General features: G+C 47.5%; 1 protein-coding gene across 4 annotated transcripts in view; it reads right to left on the reverse strand.

Annotated features, from left to right (window-relative positions):
• Positions 1-17,075: 17,075 nt before the first annotated feature.
• The window catches only part of LOC137437582 (mRNA-decapping enzyme 1B), a 226,631-nt gene continuing 216,704 nt past the window's right edge, over positions 17,076-27,002 (reverse strand). For all 4 annotated transcript variants that reach the window (XM_078766066.1, XM_068132031.2, XM_068132032.2 and 1 more), the window contains one exon: positions 17,076-26,922. In XM_078766066.1, the coding sequence (XP_078622192.1) occupies positions 26,842-26,922 (81 nt within the window). In that variant the 3' untranslated portion in view covers positions 17,076-26,841. The remainder of the gene's footprint in view (positions 26,923-27,002) is intronic.

The following is a 27,002-nucleotide window of genomic DNA, read 5'->3' on the forward strand; positions in this document are numbered from 1 at the left end:
ATTCGGACCTCTGCTCTGAATTTCGTCACTCCACTGGTCCCCTCTAGAGCGTTCTTCACAATGAGCTGCATTGCCTGGAAACCGACAAATAGCTCCCTGTTCGACCTCTGGTTGTCCTGTTCAGTGAAGTCCATATTCAAAACGTCCTCCTCACCCTGGATGCCAGGGCGCTTAAGTGACACAGACAGCCCATCAGGTAGATGTCTGTGTTTGTGTCTTTTTGGAGGTACCCCATGACGCCACGATGTCGACCAGTCATTACTGAGGCATTGTCCGACGAGAAAGCAATGCATTGTTTCAGGCTTAAGTCACACTTTCGTAGAGAGTCCTTTAATGCCGTGGCAATATTCTCACCAGTTGCGGAATTGACTACTGGCATGTCGAGAAATGATGTTGTGATTAGGCCCGTTATCTGATCTTCATGGGTGATCAAGACTGGGAAAAACTTGTCCTCATCATCACTGCTTCCATCCGTTGCTAGGGTAAACATCAGATCGTTCCGGCCGACATTTTGCTTGATGCGATCAATTGACTGACCCGCGATGGTGCACGTAATATGAGTCGCCTTGGTACGACCACATGCGTACTGATGCGCGATCTCGCTGTCGGGGAACATCCGCGGGACCAGCTTGGAGAAATGGTCATTTAGGGCCAGAGGCAAATTGTGCTCCATCAACAGTCCTTGAAATAAAACCTCGGCGTTGATTGACGTCCGCATCTGTCGCACTGGCTGGAAGGCTATTTTTGATGTGGTTGCCACCGCGCGGGAGTTGCTCATGTGTTTCCCCGTGCTGATGTGGCGACTCAAGTCGTTGTATCCCCCATGACTGATGGAGAAGTCTGATCGACACATATCACAGAAGGCATGTCCGTCTCCCTTACGCGAAGCCTTGATACACTTGAACTGTGTTGTCCAACTTGGCTTAAACTTGTTGACCCAGCGTGGGGGTGGTTTTTTCTTTTCTGGTGTTTGCATTGTTGTCGTGCACTGAAGCCATGAGTACTCTCTGTTAACTGCAGTCTTTGATCATGAATGGAAAATGGCGCGTTGTCTTGAAATGAATGCCCGCTGTTTCCTGTCGTCCCATTGGTCATGCTTAGTTTGGAAGCGATAACCAATCGCTGACGACATAAGAAATCAAGGTCAGGCACGAGTTTTGTAGAATGTAGAAGCAGCCGCGTGTAATACGATCTTGGCAGTGAGAAACGAACGCAAAACTGAAAAAACACAACTATTTTTTTTTTTCCAATAACAATTTCCAAATGCGGTATGTCTGACTAATAAAATCGGTATGCGTTGGGAGCTATAGAAAATCGGTAGGGTTGGTAGGTGCGTAGTGGCTCCAGCTTGCCATCCCTCAACTCCCATCCATGGACAACGGTTGCATCTGGAATATCGCATTTAGCGATATGGGCCCTCTTCCAGATTACAATCTGATAGTTCACCCACCTTGTGTGCTGCTCTAAACTTCTTCTACATGGTGATATTGTTTCCAGAGCCATGTTCTTTGAAGGGTTGAGTTGGTCCTCCATGGCACATAGCTCCATTATGCGCATGTGTTGCAGTTCATTGACTTTATGCACTCGAGCAATATTGCCTTCCAATTATTTGTGAAATCCCAAAGACGAGGCTTGCAGTTGGACATGAAGGAACTGATGACGTACCCATTAACCCCTGCTCTATTTCAAATTGGGACAGCTGATAGATTTCTGACAGCCAGACAAATCGAAATGTTTCCAGTATCTCACCAGTTTCCAGTATCTGAAATGTTTCAATAAGTGGAAGATGCTCCAGCACCATCAGGGGAGTCTGCACTTGTGTACCATAATGGGAATGCTTACTTCCACGACATGAAGGTGACAACAGCGAATTTCCATCTGATTTGCCGCAAGATTTTTGACATGAAATCAAAGACAACAGACAGTTTTCAGCATGGATATGATACTTCCAATTCCGTCAAATCCATGGAGCGTGAACGAAGAGGCTGCAGTGAGAAACTCACCGTCAACGGTGAAAACACAGAGACTGGAAGCTGTTCTTGGCAAACGATCAAAACAAGGTGCAATTCATCAATCTCCTCTGCAATGTACGGAGTCCTCGGTCATATGCCAGCAAGCTCCTGAGAAGAAAAGTCGTCCTGATCTGTGAAGGGGCTGCATACCAGTTGATGTCTGAATAGGGGACGACAAACGAAGAAGATAGAAATTGAAACTCGGCGATCGACCCGAGGAAACAGACTCCAAAGTAGGCCTAGTTTTCTACTGCATGGATGGGAATGACAAGGGATACAACTACATCCGGATCAAAAGATCAGACAACAATGTGTTCTTCATCCTGCTGCACTACGATATCATTGACGCTCATTGAACCACCACATCTGAGGAAGTGGACTCAGATGAGTCAGATGCAGAACTGCCAGATGACCCATATCAATGACAGCACTGACAGTAATCAGGATTGACAATTTCCACAAGTGAGTGCCCGCTCATTATATTGAATACACGAGTAAAAGTACACGGCGTTGCCAGGCAACGCAGTCGCTTTGTGACGGGAATATGAAGAGAGAGAAGGGGAGGGAAGCGGTAAGGGGAAGAGAAGGGAAGGGGGAGAGGGGAAGAGAAGGGAAGGGGGGAGAGGGGAAGCGAGGGGAGGTAAAAGGAGATAAGGGAGCAAGAGGGGATAACGGGGGTGAGAGGAGAGTGAGGTGTGGGGGCGGGGGGGGGGGCGGTGGTGCTGGGAGGGGAATGAGGAGGGAAGGAGATGAGTGGAGGAGAGGAAAGCGACGGTAGGAGAGGAGTGAGGGAGGAGAGTGAGGTTTTTACCCAATTTGTAAAACTCTTCATGCAGCATCTAACTCAAGATGTCCAAATATTGTACACGTCTATGCCCGTGGGTTTCCCACGGGTGCCCCACTCGTCTAATAAATAAAATTCATCGGAAGTATGTCTGTCTGTCTGCATTTTTTGTAAAGACCGCGGGGCTGACAACCACCAAATTTGGCATACATACCAAGTCTGACCCAGGGATTGTCCAAAGGGTATTTTCATGCACCACCCCAGCCTTTAAAGACCCGTAACACCCTTTATACAAACTTGAGAGATTAGATTACATGCTTGAGAGAAGGCTTTTTAGATGCTTGGGAAATTAGACACCTCAAGACCCATACATAACACCATGAAAACTCTTGAAGACCCTGAATACCCTTAATACTGTTGAGGTTTTGAGAATTGTACATATAACATCATTAAAGGTTAAAGGTTTTCCCCCCATAGTTAGTCCACAACCAACACGTAAGCCCATTAGAATTAGTTATGTCATAGTATGTGTAAGAGTAGGCCATTTCACTAGTAACATCTGCATTGTGTAAAAAAATAATAAGCTTAGGTCCTTTCATTTTGCGGCCACCCTCCAATTTCCATCATGGGCAAACTCGATCCCGCGCTCCATTTGGCATCCCTCAAGTTTGTTACGCTTTGGGCTACCCGCAGCAGTTTGTTACGCTTCGGCCGCCAGCAGCGTTCGCTGCCCTTGGTTTCCCTCGAAACTAGTCGGGTAACCATGAGGTAGGCCTGAAAAGGGGGAGGAGCGCGAGGGTCGAGGTGTGGCCGCATCAAGCAGCACGTCAGAAGGCGGTGACGGTGAGGGCAACAGCCAACCAGAGCTCGGTGGGCATGGCTTGATAGGGCGTGGCGAGAAACGTCTGGTGAGTTTGAGAGGGTTCCAAGGGCGTGGCAATAAAACCCTTGGCGCGAGGTCCCTACCTCAGATGAGATGAGAAAGGGATGCGCAGTTCTGAGTTGAGAGATGAGTTGGGAGGAGATGAGTTCAGTGGAGTTGGTTGGGTTATGAGGACTGGCCAGGAGAACTTCGTTGTACAAAGCAGATGAGAAGGGAGAGGCACTTACGAAGAGATATATGAGGACTCGTTGGGTGAATTGCGCTTTGTGAGAGGACTGGCTGGAAGAGGACTGCCATTGAGAGAACTGATCCGGAGCCTTCGTGTGAGAACGGCATTAAGAGGACTGGCGTGCACACGACGCTTTCGAGCCTTGATTGCGAAGCGCATTGTTCGCGCTAATTGAACTATTACGAACTATTTGCTTATTACGTACGTGGCTGAGCCGCGAGTTAACCGCCAAAGCCAGCCTAGCAATCGCCAGCCTACTCCCCCCTTCCCTTCTCTTCCCCTCTCCCCCTTCCCTTCTCTTCCCCTTACCGCTTCCCTCCCCTTCTCTCTCTTCATATTCCCGTTACAAACCGTTTGCCCTGTAATAATCCCGTGCGCGCCAAACGACACGTGGAGAGCTCCTGCCATCTGTTCATCTACATCGCGGTGCGAGTTGGGGACCGGAGAGCGAGCTGCCTGGACGCCATCCCTGGACCATCGACCTGTTCATCTGCAATCCTGTGAGTGTGTCTGAGTGTGACGGGCCCGTTTGTCCAGGGATAAGTTAAGACTGTTTAAGGCTGCACTGTGTATTCTTCTTCTTCTTGTACAAAGTGTAAATAAATTCTGTTATTCCTTTCTTCCAAATTTGACCGTTGCAGTCATTTCCTCCATTGGGTAAGCGTGGCATGATTACGAACCGCTTGGATCGGGTTTAGTCATTGCTAACGGCTCGGGTCACGGGCCGCTTCCGCTCGGCGTTTCCACCTACACCCGTGATTCGGGCGGGGCTTATTTCCTCGTTTCTGGGCGGCGCGAGTAATTAGGTAATAGTGATTCATCCTACGACCCTACTTTGCGCTGTCCAGAAGTGACGTCATAGGTCCCGGGTCCCGTCGGCTAGTAAAAGACAAGGGGACTCATCCCCCCTTGGTAAAGGGGAAAGGCCGACGCTGAGATCCGCAACAATACCCTTTAAATCCCAGAATACCCCAAAGACCCTCAAGACTCCAAAGATCCCTAAGACCCTTGGAGACCCTGTAAGGCCCCAAAGATCCTTAAACTTTGAAGACACTTTATTCTCCAAAAACCCTTTATAACCCAATGATCCTTTCGGCATGGAAGACCCCAAAGACGCTTTAAGACCCCTTTACCCACCGGCATTGGCTCAACTCACCATTTTAAATATACACAAGCCAGCATCACCTCAACTCAACTCATCACCTCAACACCATTTCAAATAAATCTCTCTGAACCCCCCCTCCCCCCCCACCTTCTCAGTTCCCCACCCACCCCCGAGCAACGCCAGCTAAGGCTGCTATTTATCAATAAGGTTGTGGAGCACCCACCAAGTTGCTTAAGCACTGAAGTAAGCATGCCAACGGAACAGTTGATAAGGAACTGGCTTAGCAAGTGATTAGTAATTCGGACTTATGAAGATCAGGCATTTGATGATGAGCAGTGGACTTTCAAAGAGGTATTCAAGTGGGAATTGTCATAATTCAATTCAAAAATATCTCAAGTCACATGGAGCACAAAATGTCAGTTAATCCTTTTCAAATCTCAAACCAACATGGTGGAACTCCAACACTAGTTCGATGGATGTTAATTTGTATGCATGTATTTATGTGGAAGTGACTGGTCGTATAATGAAAGCAAATGGAACAAAAAAGGGGAAAATAAAATATCACATTTTTAGCAGGTGAGGAACCACATGTCGCATCACAGGCACGTGGGGGCGAGTTTGAAGAAGAAGAAGGCAGAGGCAGATTGTTTCTCCGTAATGTTTTCCGAGCTTGAATAAATAGTTTCTCGGGAGTTTGAAGAAGATCTGAGCAGTGTATGTTGCCAATGTTCACGCGGATTCCGTGGAAGAAGAAGAAGAATTATCATGGCTGAGTTTCTCTGTAATTATTTTCGAGTTTGAAGAAGGATATTTATCAGAAGCAGATCATTTCTGTCTCAGGCTTTCCGAGTTTAAATAAAAAGTTTCTCCTTTAGTTTGAAATTCACAGCTCGAACCAACATGCTGGAACTCCAACACAAAGTTGATGGACGTTATTGTATTTTGTGTATATTTATGTGAAAGTGATGGGTCGTACAATGAAAGCAGATCGTACAAAAATGGCGAAGATTAAGTAACACAGCAAAGGCTGGCAGGGGAGCTGCCTTCGTTCATCGATACATGTACTTTTTACTTTTTAAAGGAAGGAAAGCGATAGAATAAAATCAATCTGAGGAGGGAGCAGGGTTTCCCATCTGGCGGGATGTTCCATGACCAAAGCTGCTTGTAGAGCGCTCGCCCAAGCAGCTTAAGCACTCCAGCAACTCCTCCCTCCAGGTCTTTAAAACAGCTGTTCACCACCATCTCTTATCTTTCCCCATCCAAAACCTTGATCTTTTCTACCCCCACTAATTCACCCCAGATCCACGTTGTTTGAAATTCCAACTTCTTTCCTGGAAGTCCCGGCAGTGTCCATATGTTTTATACCTCTCCCTCCTCCCCCCCCCCCCCAAGCCCTCTCCCTCCCACAGATCTCTCGATGTCCCTGCTCTCAGATGTTGTGTTTGTGTTCCTCCCCCTCTCGCCCCATCTTGTCTACCGCTCCCCATGTTATATGTTTTATGTGTCGGTTTATCTTTCTGTGTGATTAATGTTCGCTCTTTCACGAGCCTCGATCTTGTATACAACAACAACAAAAAAAAAAAAAAAAAAAAAAAAAAAAAAAATACTGTTGAGATGCCTAGTGTCCCACAATGTCCGAATTAGACAAGTGAACACTTTTTTAATAGTCGGAAATGCTGCTGAAGTCAATTCCAGAGTTAAAATTTTGAAATTTGATTCAGGTGAAGAGATTCTCGATCTTTGAGAAAAATAAATAAAGACACAAACACTGGCGTTTATAAGCATTGTGATGTATACAGGAATACAGCGATTCGTAGATATGAAGATCAGCTGTATTACCATTAGTAGATATGAAGCTTTATTGTACAGAAACCGACCTGTTCTGAGGCAAGGCATACTTGAGTTGAGCGGACAAAATAGCGGATATAAGCACAGCGGAAATAAACGGAAATATGAAATAGAACAAGAAATAAGCAAAGTAGCAAAAATAAGAAATACGACCCCAAGCAGAGCGACCTGAATGCAAGCTGACCAAACGTAAGCCTGTTGGCGTAAATGATCTTCCAAAACACCCAGTTTTGATTCATGCAATCCCTTGGAGGTCGTTAAGTATGCATGCAAAGTTTGAGGTTGCTAGGTTTCATGGTTTTGGAGTTATGGAGGGGACACAGAGACACACATACACACACACACACACACACACACACACACACACACACACACACACACACACACACACACACACACACACACACACACACACACACACACACACACACCTTTTTATTATTATAGAATACCCAGTATATTTTGCTTGGTGGTAGCTTCTTCATTTGTTAATGTGCATACATTCTGTCAGGCTACTTTCATCCTTCGTCATATTCCTAATATTTATAAACATATGTTACATTAGAGAGGCATAAAATATAGAATTGGTACATGAGTTGTTGATGTATTAAATCTCATTAATGTATGCTCGTTGCTTTGTTTTCTTCTATTAACGAGCGCCATTTTGATTTGAAATTTGATCCATGAATCAGGATCCGCTGGAACTTATCCCCCCTTTTCCAAATTGAAACAATGCCTCCACATTCGCGATTTCGACATTTGCGGCATTTTTCAGCAACATATATGTCGTCCAACAACTAACATTAAATATTTCTGAAACATGATGATATTTATTTCATAAGAACCAACAGAAGCTAAGCTTTTCATTTGTATGTATTACTGCAAAAATGACTCTCAAGTTATCAAAATACAAAACATGGAAATTGAGCGTGACGCAAATTGACCACAGTCACGTTTTGAGGGTACCTCTAAATATTGAGCCAAAATGATAAGTTCATCCCAACTTTTGTAATGTTAACGTTTGATTTCATGTTCTGGATACTCGAGTGCAGAGGTTCCCAAACTTTTTTCGTTGGCGACCCGAAATACAATGTTGTCCTGACCTGATGACCCTAAATGCTGTACATGCAGTGTTAATGACCTGTCATTTTAATACGTTGTTTTTATTCATATAGTTTCATTGAATTAATTAGCCAACGACAACGACGAATTAAGAGCCAACGAACATCAGAGTGGAACAGCAAGTCCTGGTGATGTGATCCCATCTCTTCACAAATTTTATGGAAAATGTGTGAGTTTAATGCCCTGGCCTTGACAAAATTCACAATTTGGATAGCATTATTGAGAACTACATGGAGATCCAGCTGCAAACGTAAAGTGGCAAGGTTTTCTCGATGTAAAAAACAGCGAATTATTATGATATTGTGGCGGACACGAAAGCCCACTGGCGTGGTGACATCATTCCGCGCACCAAGTGGCGGCGGCCACGCCCGAGGGGTAGGCGTGGCCTCAGGATATACACTGGGCGCGCAGCCCGGAGCGCGTCAGTGCTACAGTGACCTCTTGTCAATAAAGACACTTTTGTTTAACCGCGTTGTCCGCTTCCTCCTTGGTAGCAAGTCACGCGCGTAGCACCGCGCTGCATTGGTGACTCCGACGTTTTGGTCAGCCGTCACTGACCACCCGAACCCGCCACAGCCATGGCAACCAACGCAGTAGCGATAAAGCTCCCCGAGTTCTGGGAAGCTCAGGCGGAGATCTGGTTCCTGCAGGCCAAAGCCCAGTTCAGGCTTCGACGCATCACGGCGGACGAGACACGCTACTGCCACGTGGTCGCCTCCCTCGGGGCCGGCGCGGCCGCCCGCGTCGTGTCGGTCCTGAGGAACCCACCAGCCCACGACAGGTACGGGGTGATCAAACGTCTCCTCCTCGCCACGTTCGGCCTCACTGTGGACGCACGGGCCGATCGCCTCTTGGACCTCCCCGAGCTCGGTGACACGCGACCGTTGGTCCGAATGGACCATATGCTGTCGCTCACGGGCGACGAAACCCCGAACGCTCTATTCCGGGCGTTATTTCGACGCCAGCTGCCGGCACGAGTCCGCCTCGCGTTGGCCGGTTCTGCGACGACGGAACCCCGTGCGTTCGCGGCCGAGGCCGACAAGTACTACGCGGCTTTGGACACGCGGGCGAGTTTCGGTGCGGCCGTAGCGGCTCCCGAGCCCGAACCTCCTGCGGGTGCCCACCCCTGCTCCGAGGGCGCCTCGTGGCGGCCGCCACGCCCCGCCCACCACCACCGTGGAAACTGCGGCCTCCGGCTTCGCCGCAAACCTGGTGCCATTTCCACGCTAGGTTCGGCCACAAGGCCCGGCAATGTCGCCCGCCGTGCTCATTCGGCAGGTCGGGAAACACCCGGGCCGGCCCTCGGTAGTGGCACTGAGCGCCGGCAGATTAAACGGCCTCCTATACATAACGGACACCTTATCTGGGCGCCGTTACCTGTGCGACACGGGCGCGCAGGTGAGTGTCGTTCCCGCCGGTACATCCGACAAGCAGTCCGCGGGCCGGGGCCCCACGTTGCTTGCTGCAAACGGTACGTCCATTCGCACGTACGGAAAACGCTGCCTTTCCCTGCGGTTCGGAAGGCAGGTTTTCCGATGGTCGTTCGTCACTGCCGACGTGCCTATGGCACTGCTCGGCGCGGACTTCCTCTGTGCCAATGGCCTGTTGGTCGACGTCAAGCACAGAAGGCTTGTCCAGGCTGAGACGTTCAGCTCGCTCGCGTGCGCGCTGCCCGCCTCGTTGAGCAGCTCACTGAGCGGCTCATCGAGCGGCTCGCCGAGCGGCTTGCTGAGCGGTTCCGTTCCGGCCAGGTTCATCTGCACGCTTCCGGCAGCAAATGAATTCACCCGCCTCCTCGCGGGTTTCCCGGCCCTCACGAGGCCCACCTTCTCGGCGGGGACCGTCAAGCACGGGGTGGAACATCACATCCCCACCGCCGGGCCACCGGTCTACGCCCGGGCACGCCGCCTCGAGCCGACGAAGCTCGCCGTAGCTAAAGCGGAGTTTGCTACGCTGGAGCAACTCGGCATCGTGCGGCGCTCCGAGAGCGCGTGGGCGTCGCCGCTCCACATCGTGCCCAAGCCCGGTGGGGGATGGCGACCGTGCGGGGACTACCGCCGTCTCAACGACGCCACCACCCCTGACCGCTACCCCGTCCCCCATATTCAGGACTTTTCCGCCCACTTGGCGAATATGTCCTTCTTCTCGAAGGTGGACCTCATACGCGGTTACCACCAGGTACCCGTCAGGCCGGAGGACATCCCGAAGACGGCTGTCATCACGCCGTTTGGTCTTTTCGAATTTCTTCGGATGCCCTTCGGTTTGAAGAATGCGGCTCAGGCGTTCCAGCGCCTCATGGACAGCGTCTTGCGCGACTTGGATTTTGTGTACGTATACCTGGACGACATCCTCGTCGCAAGCGCGTCCCGCGAAGAGCACCTACACCATCTCCGCACGCTCTTCGAACGTCTGGGCCAGCACGGCCTGATCGTGAACCCCGCCAAGTGCTGGTTCGGTGTCGCCGAAATCGACTTTTTGGGGCACCGCGTCACCAGGCACGGGGCCGTCCCCCTACCAGCCAAGGTGGAGGCGGTGACGGGGTTTCCGCACCCCCGCACAATCAAGGGGCTCCAGGAGTTCCTGGGCATGGTGAACTTTTACCATCGGTTCCTGCCCCGCATCGCCCAGCTCCTGCGCCCCTTGCACGAGGCCCTCCGGGGGAAGCCGGGCAAAGGTGACGTCACCTGGACCGAGCAGATGGACGGGGCGTTCATGGGCGCGAAGCTCGCCTTGGCTAACGCCACCATGCTCGCGCACCTGGCGCCCGATGCACCGATCGCCCTCACCACTGACGCCTCGGACTACGCGGTGGGTGCGGTGCACGAGCAATGGGTGCATAGAGCTTGGCAACCGCTGGCGTTCTTCAGCCGGCAGCTTCGCCCGCCTGAACGCCGGTACAGTACCTTCGACCGCGAGTTGCTCGGGCTCCACCTGGCGGTCAGGCACTTCCGCCATCTGCTCGAGGGCCGTGCGTTCACGGCCTTCGTCGACCACAAGCCACTGGTGTTCGCGATGGGCAAGGTCGCCGAGCCGTAGTCGGCCCGGCAGCAGCGTCACGTCTCGGCCGTGTCTGAATACATGATGGACATCCGGCACGTCGCGGGGAAGGGCAACCCAGTGGCGGATTGCCTTTCCCGGTCCGTTGCCCACGCGGTCCACCTCGGCATCAACTATGCCCGGATGGCGGCGGACCAGGCCGCCGACCCCGACGTCCAGGCCTTGCGGACCGCCGTTACGGGCCTCCACGTCACCGAGGTGCCGTTCAACGGCGCGGGCACGGCCCTCTGGTGCGACGTCTCCCTCGGGCGTCCTCGCCCCATCGTGCCCGCGGGCTGCTGGATTTTTGACTCCATCCACGGCCTGTCCCACCCGGGCACGAGGGCCTCCCAGAGTTTGATCGCCGACAAGCTTGTCTGGCATGGCCTCCGGATGGCCGTCCGCGGCTGGGCCAGGACGTGCCTCGCATGCCAGCGCGCGAAGGTGCACCGACACACCCAGGCCCCATTGGCCCTGTTTGCGGTGCCGGAACGTCGGTTTGACCACGTTCACGTGGACCTGGTGGGACCTCTGCCCCCCTCGCGGGGTTTCACCCACATCCTGACCATGATGGACCGCACCACCCGGTGGCCGGAGGCCGTGCCTTTGGCGTCAACGACGGCGGCGGACGTCGCGCAGGCGTTCATCGCCACCTGGGTCGCCCGGTCCGGCGCCCCCTCGGACATCTCGTCCGACCGCGGCCCCCAGTTCACCTCGGAGCTCTGGGGGGCGGTCGCGCGCGGGCTCGGGGTCCAGCTGCACCGCACCACGGCCTACCACCCCCAGGCTAACGGCCTGTGCGAGCGGTTCCACCGCTCGTTGAAGGCTGCGCTCCGGGCCACCCTCCGCGACGGCGGCTGGGTCGACAGGCTCCCCTGGGTCCTGCTGGGCCTCCGGACGGCGCCCAAGGAGGACCTGCGCGCATCCGCGGCGGAGTTGGTCTTTGGACAACTGCTGTGGGTGCCGGGCGAGTTCCTCCCCGACCCCACGGCACCTTGGTCCGCGGCGCAGGAGCGCTCCGCGCTGCAGGAGACTGCCCGGAGGTTCGCCCCGGTGCCGACGGCGCACCACGGGCACCCATCCACGCACGTCGCCCCGGAGCTTCGCACCGCGGAGCATGTCTTCGTCCGGCACGACGCCCACCGGACACCACTGCGGCCCCCGTACGACGGGCCTTTCCGCGTGCTGGAGACCGGGGTGAAATTCTTCACCTTGGACATCGGCGGTACTCCCGACCGCGTCTCGGTGGATCGACTCAAGCCAGCCCACCTCGACGTGGACCACCCACCGCCGGTGGCTCGGCCCCCGCGTCGGGGCCGCCCCCCGGCGGGCGGACCCCCGGCACCGCCCAGCACTGCCGGCACGCCGCCCCCCGGTCCGGCACCCATCCCGGGTACAGCCGGGGGCATCCCAGCTGGCATCCCTGCACCCCGGACGCCGCCGGTCACCAGAGGGCGCTTCGGCCGGGTCATCCGTTTGCGCCGCAAACTGGCCCTCCAGGTGCGCGGGAATTCTGGGGGGGGGGGGGCGCGTGTGGCGGACACGAAAGCCCACTGGCGTGGTGACATCATTCCGCGCACCAAGTGGGCGACGGCCACGCCCGAGGGGTAGGCGTGGCCTCAGGATATACACTGGGCGCGCAGCCCGGAGCGCGCCAGTGCTACAGTGACCTCTTGTCAATAAAGACACTTTTGTTTAACCGCGTTGTCCGCTTCCTCCTTGGTAGCAAGTCGCGCGCGTAGCACCGCGCTTCAATATCACGGTTTTATGCTTTAACACGAGTAACAAAACCCAAACGACTTCCCATCATAGATGGAGCTCCGTCAGTGCACACAGCCAAACAATTCAACCAGTCTAGATCAGGGGGTCTTTTGGATCCTCGGGGTCTTTTGGGTTCAGGGTACTATGGGTGTTTGGGGTCCATTGGGTCTTCAGGATCTTCAGAGTCCTTGTGGGTCTTCATGGTCTTTTGTGTCTTCAACAGTCTACAGGGTTTTTTGGGTGTTTAGGGTCCATTGGGTCTTTTGGGTCCTTTTTGAGTATTTTAGGTCTTTTAACCGGTGGACACAGTTTGTCGAATAACAACAGTGCATTCGATAATCAAGCTCAACTATTCTTTTTTAATTACTATTTCAATAATCTTTCATATTATGCCAGTGAAGTAATCACTTGACAACACTATTATTTCTGTTTTTTAAGACTGTCCCGCGACCCTCAGGAACACCCTCGCGACCCTCATTTGGGTTGCGACCATGGGTTTGGGAACCACTGCGTCTTGTGCAGAGAAAATATAGTGTCAGAGATTTGTAGGGGTGGAGGTAGTGGGTGGGGGAGGGAGGGGGTGGAGGTAGTGGGTGGGGGAGGGGGGGTGGAGGTAGTGGGTGGGGGAGGGGGGGGGCGAGGGAGGGGGAGTGGGAGGGGTACACGGGCAGCTATAGTGGCCCATGGCTTACATTATTTTTGGTGCACGACTCATCAGCGTCCTCACCTTGGTTGGCTTCAGAGCCTCGACTCATCAGTCGAGTTTGCTGGATTTGAATTCTTCACCATCATCAGAAAAGTTATGTGTTTTTGGAAAATGAAAATTTTAAATGGTACATGATTTTTTTTTTAGCACCGTATGGTTGAACACTTTCAATAAACTGTAATCGCATTCCTTCAATAAACATTAGAAACGGTACTTGGTGTCGTGTTTTTTTTTTTTTGTTATTATTTAAGCATCTATATATACTAGGGCATGCCCGTACTATATATAAGCTAGGACGTGCCCGTACGTGGGTGCCCGTTCCTTGCCAAAAAAAAAAAAAAAAAATATTTTGTGTAGGGGTGTGTGTGTGTAAACATCCTAGGGCGTGCCCGTACGTGGGTGCAAAAAAACATGCGTGCAAACAACAACAACAAAAAAAAACTTTGAAACCACGTGGCAGTAACGACCACAGAACCCCCCCCCCTCTATTTACATGAATGGTTTGGTCCATTCGCAACGACCACAGAACCCCCCCCTCTATTTACATGCAATGGTTTGGCCCATTCGCAACGCCAAAGCGAACGGCGAACGGCTAAATCGCCATAGCTCGGTAAGTACTTGTCCGATTAATTTCAAACCTTGAAAAGGCACATCCTCGGGTCCCCAGCAATATACCTGGCAAGTTTAAAGTATATCGGACCGGTAGTTGTCGAGAAACAGCGGTCACAGACAAACATACACACATACAAACACACATACACACAGAGATTAATGGAATTATAGATACTAGGGCATGCCCGTACTATATATAAGCTAGGACGTGCCCGTACGTGGGTGCCCGTTCCTTGCCAAAAAAAAAAAAAAAAAAAAAATGTGTGTAGGGGTGTGTGTGTGTAAACATCCTAGGGCGTGCCCGTACTTGGGTGCAAAAAAACATGCGTGCAAACAACAACAACAAAAAAAAACTTTGAAACCACGTGGCAGTAACGACCACAGAACCCCCCCCCCTCTATTTACATGAATGGTTTGGTCCATTCGCAACGACCACAGAACCCCCCCCCCTCTATTTACATGCAATGGTTTGGTCCAAAGCGAACGGCTTGCAGTGTTTGGTAAAGAAATCGCCATAGCTCGGTAACTACTTCTCCGATTAATATGAAACCTTGAAAAGGCACATCCTCGGGTCCCCAGCAATATACCTGGCAAGTTTAAAGTATATCGGACCGGTAGTTGTCGAGAAACAGCGGTCACAGACAAACATACACACATACAAACACACATACACACAGAGATTAATGGAATTATAGATAGATAAAACACAGTTTGTGTGTGTGTGTGTAATGTTACCGATAGACTCCTAAACGGAGAGGCTTACGTGCTTGATATTTGGCATAGACATGGCCATTGAGCCTGGGACGAACTCAAAATATTTGACGATCCATATTTTTTATTCATATTTACCTCAGCGCATTTCAGCGCACGGAATTAAAGCAGGTGGGCGCTGATTCGCTCAGAGCGATCACGTGATGACGCTATGAACGATATGACGCTATGAAAAAAAAAAAATCGCTATGACGCTATGAAAAAAAAAATCCGCTATGACGCTATGAACGATATGACGCTATGAAAAAAAAAATCGCTATGACGCTATGAACGATATGACGCTATGAAAAAAAAAATCGCTCGCTTTACCAAGGGGCTCGCTCTCCCCCCGTTCCCCTTCCCCCTCCCCACCCCCACCCGGCAATGCCGGGTACTTCTGCTAGTATTTTATGAAACTGTAATCATGTGCATTCACGGTCTAAAACATTTTTAAGTTTAAAAATTTTCTCCTATGAATCAGGAGCCGGCCGGAACCGATCCCTCTTTTCCCCATTGAAACAAATGCCCCGACATTCGCGGTGTCACATTTGTGGGATTTTCCATTTTGAATCAAGATCTGCAGGGAACCTACCTATCCCTTGTTTCGCCATTAAAAGAATTCCCCGACATTCGAGGTGTCACATTTGTGGGATTTTCCCTTTTGAATCAAGAACTGCAGGGAACCTATCCCTCGTTCCCCCCATTAAAACAATGCCCCGACATTCGAGGTGTCGACATTCAAGGGATTTACCGCGAATCAGGATCCGCTGAGAACCTATCCCCCCTTTTCCCATTGTAACAATGCCCTACAATCGTGATTTTGACATTCGCGGCATTTTCCAGCAAACTACAGTCGTCGCCAAAAATATTGGCACCCTTGCACTTTTTTCAAATAACTCACAATTTTCTCTAAAAATAAGTTGAAAATGACAAAAGCATTTGGTGTCCACAATTCTTTATTTCACTGTTATTACAGAACCTTTGTTTTTACGGCGTAACCCATAGGGCAAAGCAGTCTAGAACAGTGTTTATCCGTCCGTATGTATATATGTATGTATGTATGTATATATGCCCCCTCAAGCGTATACCAATCAGATCTGAGGATCTGGTCACATGACAGGGTGATGTGATTACGTCTGATGTCATTACGGCAGCAGTACAACGGCTGACTCTCCACACACCGCCATTTTGATTTATATGCCGTTCATGCCGAACCTGTCATATATCACAATCGCCATTGTCTACCTTTACGTTTTTCATTCAGTGTGAAAATCAAACAAACCGATTGTCAAAATGACCATGAAATATCGAAAGCATCGGTGTTACGGCTTTTCCAGCAATACTGTACGGTATGTATTGGCCTTAAGCGTTATGCCTCATCTTCGGCCTGCTTCGGACAAATTAAGCCCAGGTTTCTTAATACAGTAGTGTACCGTTTCAGTTGTATTGTTTTCGTAATAATAATAATAATAATAATAATAATATAGTAAATATAACCATAATACTTTAATCCCAATGTCGTGAATGTAAAGTTAATGGATTGAAGCGGTGTATGGTTCATGAATCGATGATATAAATGTTGTTCGGCACTAATTTAATAACGCGAAAGTAAGGAATTAGCCTTGGATTTTTCATTTTCGAAATAATGATAATGTAACGTGAATATTGTTGTGTGACTACCCTTGGTAAACACCTTAGGGCCCTAGACTCTCAAGGGCGATTCATCAATGTATGTGCCATCCCTCAGATGGACGTAAAACTGGCCTCCCATCTGCCGGCATTTGTTGGTGGGTGTTAATGATCCCACGGTGTCCTTCACGAAGAGTAGGCGAGCTATCGCCGGCACCGTGAACAAATTACAATTTCCTGCCCTAAGCACCAGGGGGCATTGCATCAGCGGCATAGCCACGCCCTCTATCAATGATGCTACCCCGCAGCCTCGTGCTGCAGATGAAGAAGAAGAAGAAGAGGGTTTAAATGATTTTTTTTTTTTTTTTTTTATACTGAATCGAGGCTTGCAATATGAACGATACGAGTATACTGAATCGATTTCAAACACAAAGCCAGGGTTTGCAATATGAACACGCATCGGGATAGTTTTTCCATAAAAAGGCTTTTACATTTCAGACACCCTTGTTTTGGCATTCACCCAGGACGACCGAGCTCCAAGTAACAGCATGCAAAAACAGGGTCGGTTAAAATGAAAAGACAAAGATGGAAAAACGTGTACAAACCAGGAGGTTTAATGCAATGCAGTAAAAGTACAATGCTATACATTTCACATTATAATCGAAATTGCACTGGCACGTCGATGCACTGCCAAGCCTTCAGCCACAAGTGATATTAAAACCCAATCATCCAAATTCACCAACAATAAAAAAAGCCGTGGCGTTTCACAAGAACACATCACAGTTCAACAGAGTTCGATACATCTGTTCCATACATTGATAATGTATATGTCATGTCATCTCCCGGATAGAATCATCTGCAATCGCATTCCGATACTCTCGAGCACAAATAAAAACACTTTACACATAACGTTGTTAAAAGAAAACAACCAAAAACTGCTGAGGTTTCCAATTTCCTTAAAAGATCAAATTCTGCACTCTGTACCTGGAGATGGCCTGAAAGTTCACCAAACTAAACTCAAAACTTGTAACAACTCAAAAACCTACGATGACCACGAATACAGAGTCGACATCGCTTGTGTTCAAAATCCATAGTTGCACAAGCTGCATGATAACGAAACTGCGATTTGGAAAAGAAAACTATCCAGAATTGATTTTTCATGGGATTTTTGGGATAACATTCCCATCGCGCGATTTCATCTGACTTGAGAATTAAAAATCCTCAAATGCATGGCTTATTGGTGTAATAAAAACAAAATTAGGGTATAACATATTGCTTGCTAAATAAAATGCTCAAACAATAGGAAGTTAAACTTGATACAATTTATCAACAACTGTGTGTCATTTTAACCCCCACCCTCCCCTAAGCTCCCCAGACCCTGTCTGTCTCCCCTTGTTCATTCCCTGCCCCCCATCATCCATTCACACCCTTTCCCCCAGTCTCCCTTCCTCACCATTTCAACTTCCTTACTGTTGCTCCAACATTGGAGGCTTCAAAAACAGATCTAAAATCTCTCTGAGTAAGTTATATCTCAATTGCCTGACATTATCTGTGTTGGCTCTACCACACCCCCCCCCCCCCCCCCAACTCCCATAACTCCATATAACACTTTCTCCAAATATGGATTCTCTGCAGACTCTAATTGCCACGAATAACTCAGGTGGTTGACTAGGAGTCGGTCCTCAAACCTCAGTCGATTGTATATTGTAGTCGATGCCCTTTTCAAAACAGCTGTCCTGACTCAATCTGTCTCTTTACTAACGCATCCCTACAAATAACACTCACTCTTTGTTGGACTTCATAATGTAAAACTTCCCCTCCAGCACGTCCTGCTCTTCCTCTTCTATTTTCATCTCATTGACAGTCTTTACAGAAAGTGTTCATTTGTCTCCTTGGTAGTTTTATTGGGAAGAATTCGTTTTTCTCCTTGGCTTCTGATCGCTTCAGGCATAGTCTCTGCTCCAATTCTCTGTTGCAGCGAGCCGTCGACGACGATGATGGATCTCGCCTCTCGTTGGTACATTTGTATCTCTGAAGTCCAATGTGGGAGAAACATTACAAGTGAAGCAATCTCCTTGTGTGTGAAAGGCTGCTTTTTCTGTTTTTAACCTTTTTCACTTCTTGATTACATTTCTTTTCTTTTCAAATGAACAAAGAAAATCTTAATAAATGTTTCGCCAAAATGTTCTTTCTACAGCATCTTCCTCGCAGGTGGTTGGTGGTGGAAATGTTGCAAGCTGATATGAGGGTCGTTTTAAGAAAGTCTTTGTACAGCTTCCTTTGCCCTCTATGTGAACGGTGCGTCTTCTTTATTTGGCTACAGCAATGTACTTTCGGTATTCTGCTGTCATCCATGTGCACAAGATTAACTGACCAGTCGAGTCGTGCTTGCGTTAGATCAAACTTTATGCCAGTAATCCCACAAGGACTTCAGTGACAGGACTCATGGGTATTATCCATCCATGTGATTCCAGCAATCTTTCTCAGACAATGCAAATGGAATTCCTCCAGTTGCCTTATGTGACAGTGGTAGGATGTCCAAGATAGGCAACCATACAAATGTGTGCTCACTACAAAATTGACACTGACTTTCTGGTGTATTAGAGTGAGAAATGCAGTTAGTAGGCTGGTCAAGTATAACATGAGCAACTAGAACAGCACTCAGTAGAGAGCATACCTCCGCATGGTGAACAGTTTACGTTTTGTATCTCAGAGTAGACCAGAAAATCACAATACAGAATTTATATAATGTAGAAACATTCTTCACCAAAATTGAATCGATTCTTCCTTGTCACACACACACAACCTGTCCAACAAGTTTCGTCCAAACCTATCCATAACTTTTTGAGATATCCTGCTATGTATCGTTTTTGGCCTGATCTCCCAATGGTGAAGAATCACTTCCCAAAAAGAAGGTAAAAATTCTAGGAGCCGTATACGAATCCGGATCGTCACCAAAATCTAACAAGAAAAAGAGCAATCAGAGATTGCAAACCCACGCCAGGATGTATTTTCAGTGGTTTTTAAGGCTTTTGTGTTAAAACAAATATGGCGGCCGAACCACGTGACCGATGACATCATTATTTTTTTTCTCCACCAATTTATTCTTAGATCATGCTCAATAAATTTCATCTTGATCAGATGACGTTTTTTGTACTTGTTGAATTATGACATCATAATGGAGGCAACTATGAGATCATCATTAAAAAAAAAAAAAACCACCTTTAGAGGCCATTTTTCCCCGCAAAGCGGGGGTTGGCCTTTTTCGGGGACCGTGGTTGTTGTTGTTTTTTTGGTCCCCTTTTTGAAGCAATGTTTTACGGCCGGATGCCCTTCCTGCCGCCAACCCTTTTTGTCGCCTTTTACGACAAGCAGGGAATTACCAGTGAACTGGTACTCAATTTGCCGACCTCGGAAGGATGACAGGCTGAGTCAACCCCCTGGCGTTAATTCAGCGATCGACCGGGATTCGAACCCAGGATCCTAGGATCCTAAGCTGGCACCCTAGCCGCGAAGCCGACACCAGGCTATGAGATCATCATTATAAAAAATATAACCACCTTTAGAGGCCATTTTTCCCCGCAAAGCGGGGGTTGGCCTTTTTCGGGAACCGTGGTTGTTGTTGTTTTTTGGTCCCCTTTTTGAAGCAATGTTTTACGGCCGGATGCCCTTCCTGACGCCAACCCTTTTTGCCGCCTTTAACGACAAACAGGGAATTTGAGATCATCATTAACATATGTTATTCCACATGGAGGGTTCTTCACAATGAACCATGTCTCAATTTTTTCTGGTGCAACGTTTTCGGTTTTTCCAAGATGGCGGCCGAACCACATGACCTATGACGTCATAATTATCAATAAAAATTCTACAGGTGGAGTTGTACCTATCGCGAAAATTTCCTGTCAATCGGACCAACGGTTGCAGAGAAAATCATATTTATTCTGTGCGGACAAACAGACAAACAAACAAACAGACAGACAAATAAACGGAATCAAATGCAATACCCTCTCCTCTGGCGAGGGTAATAATTTCGTCCTTGCCACATCTCTGCCAAATTTCGTCTGAATCCGTCCACAATTTTTTTGAGATATCTTGTTCACAAACAGACAGACAGACAGGGGTGAAAACATAATCTCCATCCACCTTTGGTGGCAGAGGTAGATATCTTTCCAGCAATTGCAAGCAATGAGAGTCCGTGGTGGCTGTCACAACATTAACAAGTCTCCCTTTCATTTGTAGAGGTGGATTAATTTTGCATCCTTCAACGCCTCAGGTACAGCTTCTAGTTCCCAAATCTTTTTGAAGAACCTGGTAAATTTTTGAACAACGTTAACACCACCATGTTTGAAAAGTTCATGGGGTTCAATGATGGAATCAAAATATTTTCAGAGCTTATTCTGCAAACAGTGACATTTAAGTCTTTCAATATTCAACTTCTGAATCGGCTTCATTTGTCTTCCATTACTGTGCGGCTTAAAGTGGAATATATCTTCCTTTGGACCAACTTGTGGTCAGATCAGCATTCGTTTCTCCTCATGACTCGAGTGTGTTTCACATAATTCTAGTCCCATTGCTCAATAACTATAAAGTCAATCAAATGCCAATGTTTTAGAATGAGTGTGCCTCTAGGTGCTCTTGTATTGATGTACTTGTTAGGAAAATATATTTGTAATCACAAGTTCATTTTCTAAAAAGGTTGAGAAGTGATCCGTTTGAGTTCTCTTTACCTGTACCATGGTGACCAATGACCTTATTCCAGACTGACAAAATCACACGAGACATGAGCGTTAAAATCTCCAAGTAGAATGAGCTCTTCATTTTATGGTGTCATTTGGATGGCAACTCGAATATATTCACAAAATTTGTCTTTAAGCTCATCGGAATATGACACAGTGGGAGTATACGTGCTGATGACTAATATGTTGAACATCTGACAAACGTTGGTTGGAGTCGCTTAATAATACCAGTTGGAAGTACGTCTCAGAGGCTAACAAACCTAATCTTCAGAGGAAAGGCAACACTGACTTGGCGATTCTAGTCTTCCCTTTTGCCAATCTGGTAAAATGTGTAAGGGCACCTTTCTCCTCAAAATGAGATCATGCTCTATAATTACTGTGCGAAATTCAATATTGAAGTCATTCATTATATTACAATGGTGTAAAGTTCGAGGGAGCAAAATAGTGTAATTTTCCTACGATAATGTTCACCACGTGAGCAGATACGTCTGCTGCAATTTGCTGACATGACAAGTCAGGTGGAGCAAACTTTGTTTAGGGAACCTTTGTGTCCTCTTCTCCAATTGGAGGGAGCAGTGCTGTCCCTGAAAAGGGTTGCCTTTATCACTCAAGCAGGGGTACAAACTCTGCTGTTGCTCCCAATCAACGGTAGAGCCACCACTATACCTGAGCGGTAAAGTTGCGACCGAATATTTCCAGCAGCATCCTCTTTGCTTTGCATCAGCCTGCCACTCCCACATCGCCACAGGACTTTAGTAAAGTTCAACTTACCTGATCATTAGTTCAACTTCCTCCAAACTATTCTATCATGGGAATGTTGCTTCATGCACTATATCTCAAATGAAAGACCAGAGACATCCCTTGAGCTTCCTTACTATCCAGGTTGTTTGCTGATGGCATTCAGGTCCTCCTCCTTGAATGGTTATCAAATTTTCTCCATGATCAGAAACAATGGGCTGTTCTTCTCTGCATTCTATTTCAAGATCTCTTGAGGGTATTGCCCACAAGTCAACATTTTAGGAAAGACCGTATTCTTGGTCTGCATCTGCTGCCTTGGATTAGTCGGCCAAAGTTTGCAGATGACCCCACTCAGTGCAGAACAGTACACCACCATTTTGAAAGGCAGGCTGCTGCAGCATAAATTTCTGCAAAATAGAAAAAATAGGCCATTGGTCTACCAGTAACATAACTTTCAATGCAGGAAAATGCCATTTTCTCACTGTCCCTCCAAAAGAAATGGCTTTCAAATCCCTCAGTCAAATTCTCGAGCCAAGCCCTGGAGCTCCTTGGCCTCACAATATGTCAACCATTCTTGGCATTGCCAAAATGACTTCTCAATGACCTCTCTGCAGAGAATAATGAGGCAGACACCTCACTATTCTCTGCACAGCAAAGCCCATTCTGAACTGTTCAGAGCTCATTAAAATATTAAAGGCCTGCAACACAATGGAATATGGGTATGGATCAGTATTCGTGGGCCTTCATGCAGTACGAGTCTTCACAGGTGCAATTGCTATCCATCTTGTATATCTCAGCAGGAAGCAGAGTCCCAAAGTCTGTTTCTTGCCAAATTAAGGTGTATTGATGGGTTCTCAGTTTTACATTGCCTTGCACCGAGACTAGCTCGTCCCACCCTCTCTTCACTCGAGACCAGCCCCAGACTGCCTGCGTTCTTAGATTCCCACACCTGTTCATCTGCCTCAATTCCAAACGTTTTACATCTGAATGCTGAAAAATAAGTCTGAGAATTGCAAATAACACGAGAGGTCAAAAGCAAAATATTAACACTGGTTTTAACTATCACTTAAAATACAAATATCCAGGAATTTTTTTTAAAGCTTAAGTGAGCAACCCTAAAAGCACACAAAATAGTGCAAATTCTCTGCATCTAGTCAAATGACTTTACTCACCTAACATATTGCCAAATGGTTTTAAAACTAAACTCCATTTCAACCTGGAAAATAGAGGAAGGGAATTTGAGAAAACAGGAAAAGATATAAGGTGGCCCACAAACTGTTTTATTTTAATTTCTGGTTGGTATCAGCGAATATTTGCACTGGACATCACATCGTAGACCAAGATAATCTTTAAGAAAAAAAATCGAATGCTTTTTTGGACGTAGCTTACGGTTATGTGCATTATGACAAACATTCCCATGATCATCGAAGGGACAACTAGAATGGCACTCGGTAGAGAGCATACCTCTGCCAGGCTGAACGGTTTACGTTTTGTAACCTACCGATAGGCCGGATCTGGATCCGGACCTGAACCGAAATTCAATCGCTGGTTCTTGTCACTTAACAAACTCGTCCATCTAGTCGTGTCATAAGTAATCCACAACTTTTTGAAATATTGTGCTATAAATCGTTTTAGGCCCAAGCACTCAATGGTGAAGAATTACTTAAAGGTTTAAAAAACTCTCGGATCCAGATTTGAACCAAAATCTAATCAATTTGTCCTCATTACACACCCAACCTGTCCACCAAGTTTCGTCCGAATCCATCCACAACTTTCTGAGACCATGCTATATATAGATTTTTGCCCTATCTGTAAATGTGAAGAATCACTTTTTTAAATTCTCAGACCCAGATCTGGATCTTCACCAAAGTCTAATCATTTCGTCCTTGTCACATACCCAACCTCTTCAGCAAATTACGTCCGAATCCGTCCACAACTTTTTGGATTATCCTGTTCACAAACAGACCACCAAACAAACAAACAGAGAGGGGTGAAAACATAACCTCCATCCACCTTTGGTGGCAGAGGTAATCAATATGGCCTGGAATATTGCAATGCACCAAGACAACTTTTAAGCGCATTTGCGCAATCAGGGCCGAGAGTTCAACTCCCTGTATTGTGAGAATAGGCCTTTCACCTTCTCAATAATTTTTTGAGGAATGAATCATTGCTCTTGATGGATGTTATGTTTTCACCCTGATCTATCCATTTGTGTGTCGGTCTGTGAGCAGGATATCTCAAAACGTTATGGACCGATTCAGACGAAATGCGGTGGACAGGTTGGATGAGTGACAAGGACAAATCCATTTGATTTTGGTGAAAATCCTGATCTGAGAATTCTTTTTAAGCGATTCTTCACCCTTGAGAGATGTGCCAAACATGACATTTTTATATTTTGATAGAGTCAAGGCTTGTGGAAGAGTTTGTAAAATAGACGGATCAGGACGAAAGGGACAGCAGAGACGAGGGCAGGAGGGGAGGAATGGGGGGGGAAGAGGTTGAGAGACACCAACAGCGGAGTTGAAAGGGGTGACTTGGACAAACAATGGGTGTATGGAAGAATGGGGGCCATGGAATGACGCATGGAGTAGATAAGATGGATACTGAGGGACAACCCCAGGAGAGAAAAACTTGAGACAAGGAAGGAGTGGGGCTTGGATGGTAGGTGGATGGAGAGGGGGGGGGGGGGGTGGGGGGTGGAGGAGGGGGAGGTCGATGCGTTGCCGAGGACGGTAGAAAAGATCATGGTTTTGGATTGGGACGATCTGAGATGGTGGAGAACAGCTGTCTTGACGACCTGGAGAGAACAATGTGATTGGAGAGAATGTGGAAGTTGGTTCTACAGGCAGGAAAAAGAGGAACAAATGCGTGAAGGTGAGCAGTGATCCTGGATTTAAGTAATTTCGCCAAAAGGGGGTGGGTTGATGGTGGACCATGTGTGCCCTGCAGGAACCTGAGGGGGGAGGGGGCGGGAGGGAGGGGCATAGCATGGAAAGAGCAAAGGGTGCAATACCAGAAAGGAGGCTGTTTAAGACAGAGACCACCTTCATGTTTGCGATCGGAAAGTGATACACCCATAGACTCAGCTTCAGCACGGGAGATTCCAATGATCTTGAAGGCAATCAATTCCACGGCGTCAAGCTTAGAAAGGTGTGGGGCAGGGGCGCCAGCCTAGAGGGGAGAGCAGTACTCCATCAAGCTGCAGTTGAAGACCTTTTATGTGGATAAGAGTTCAGGTGTGCCAAGGAAGGACTTTGTACGACAGAGGATGCTCAGTCAGAGACTGGCTATGGAGGCCAACTTTGAAATGTGGCTTGCCCAAGAAATATCATTGCTGATAATGAGACCTAGGAGTTTGAATGACAACTTCCTCAAGAGGATTGTTAAGAAAGTAGATGGGAGGGTTTGTCAGAAGGTCCTGTCAGAGAGAGATAGTGAGAGTGTGAGATTTCTCAGGACTTGAAAGGATGATGACAATACTTTGTGGATGAGTTGGGTAGGTGACAAGAACAATCCAATTTGATTTTGGTTCAGGTCAGGATGCAGATCTGGTCTCAGTGGGATACAAAACAAATGAAGTATGTGCTCTACCGAGTGCTGTTCTAGTTAATACATTATTGCTTTGTAGACCAGTTCACTGGTAATTCCCTGTTTGTTGTTAAAGGCGGCAAAAAGGGTTGGCGTCAGGAAGGGCATCCGGCCGTAAAACATTGCTTCAAAAAGGGGACCAAAAAAACAACAACAACCACGGTTCCCGAAAAAGGCCAACCCCCGCTTTGCGGGGAAAAATGGCCGCTAAAGGTGTTTTTTTTTTTTTTTTAGACCAACTTTTCAATCGCAATTGTAAATGTTATCATTTTGTAGGCCACCCGACATGCGCATTTCCTGAAGGTTGTGTTGCAACATCTATCTGCAGTGCCTTGAAATGATGAAGCAAAACGAAACCCGCCAGCTTTAACTCGACAAACAAGCTTGATTATGACCTGCTACATTATACAGTTATACTGCAATGACCGAGTGCTTAAATTGGCATTCTAAAATTTCATGGTGTAAAATTTCATACACTGCACAAACGAGACAATAAAAAACAATTGTACAAACTTTCTTTTACAACATAAAAGATACAACATCTCAGAGTGACCTTCAGGACAATCATGAGGTAGAGATCGGGTATTGATATTTATACAAACACGCAGCAAGCCGATTAGTCAGTGCAGCAGACAAAGCCAGTTTACGTGGAGATTGTAAAAGTGAGACATGCAGACAAGCTGATAAAGAAGAGCAGCACAGCTGCAAAACGGTCATCCAAGCCAGCACGGGTCATCTTTCCATTTTGAAATGCGATCTCATCTGTGAACATTCGATAGAGCTTGCAAAGAGATGTTAAGAGATTCAACGTTGTTTCTCTCACAGCGACGGAACTAAATTACATTCTTATCTGTGCAGACAGCGAAATAACTCTCATTGTCACAACTCACTCACTCACTGTGCAGGAAGTGATATACAAGGAATGCCATTCTGGATCTCTCACTCGACTGCTGCGTAAGGAAAACAAAGAGCTGATGAAGGACTCATTGTAAATGCACGTGTTCACACGTTGGAAAAGAGTGCAAGCTAGGATTTTACCTTTGTGCATCTAACTCGAATGCATAAAACATCCATTTAAAGTTATTTTCAAATGGACAATTTTGCATGTGCAGTCACAAAGATTGTGTAAAAGGTTCAAGGTCAGTGTTGTAAGAAAGTACTGCACACACTGCATCAAACTAGATAAAACCTGAAATCCACTAGCCTGCTTTCCTCGGAGTTTTGGAAACGTACCAACTTTGTTCTTTCCACTTTCTAAAAGCTAAAACAAATACAATATAATAATCTGAGTCACGGACACAATCACAGCTGCAGTCCTCCAGAGGAACGCACAAACACCTGCAAGTATGCACCGTAGATTTTGCTCAAAAAGTCTTCGTCAGTCTGCAAGACAAAAGGGTCAGGCAAATACTTATGGTTACCTATACTTGTGTTTACCTAAACTATCCCAGACTTATGCTTAC

The sequence above is a fragment of the Myxine glutinosa genome, chromosome 12, assembly GCF_964187855.1.
Source record: "Myxine glutinosa chromosome 12, kmMyxGlut1.1, whole genome shotgun sequence".
NCBI lineage: Eukaryota > Metazoa > Chordata > Myxini > Myxiniformes > Myxinidae > Myxine > Myxine glutinosa.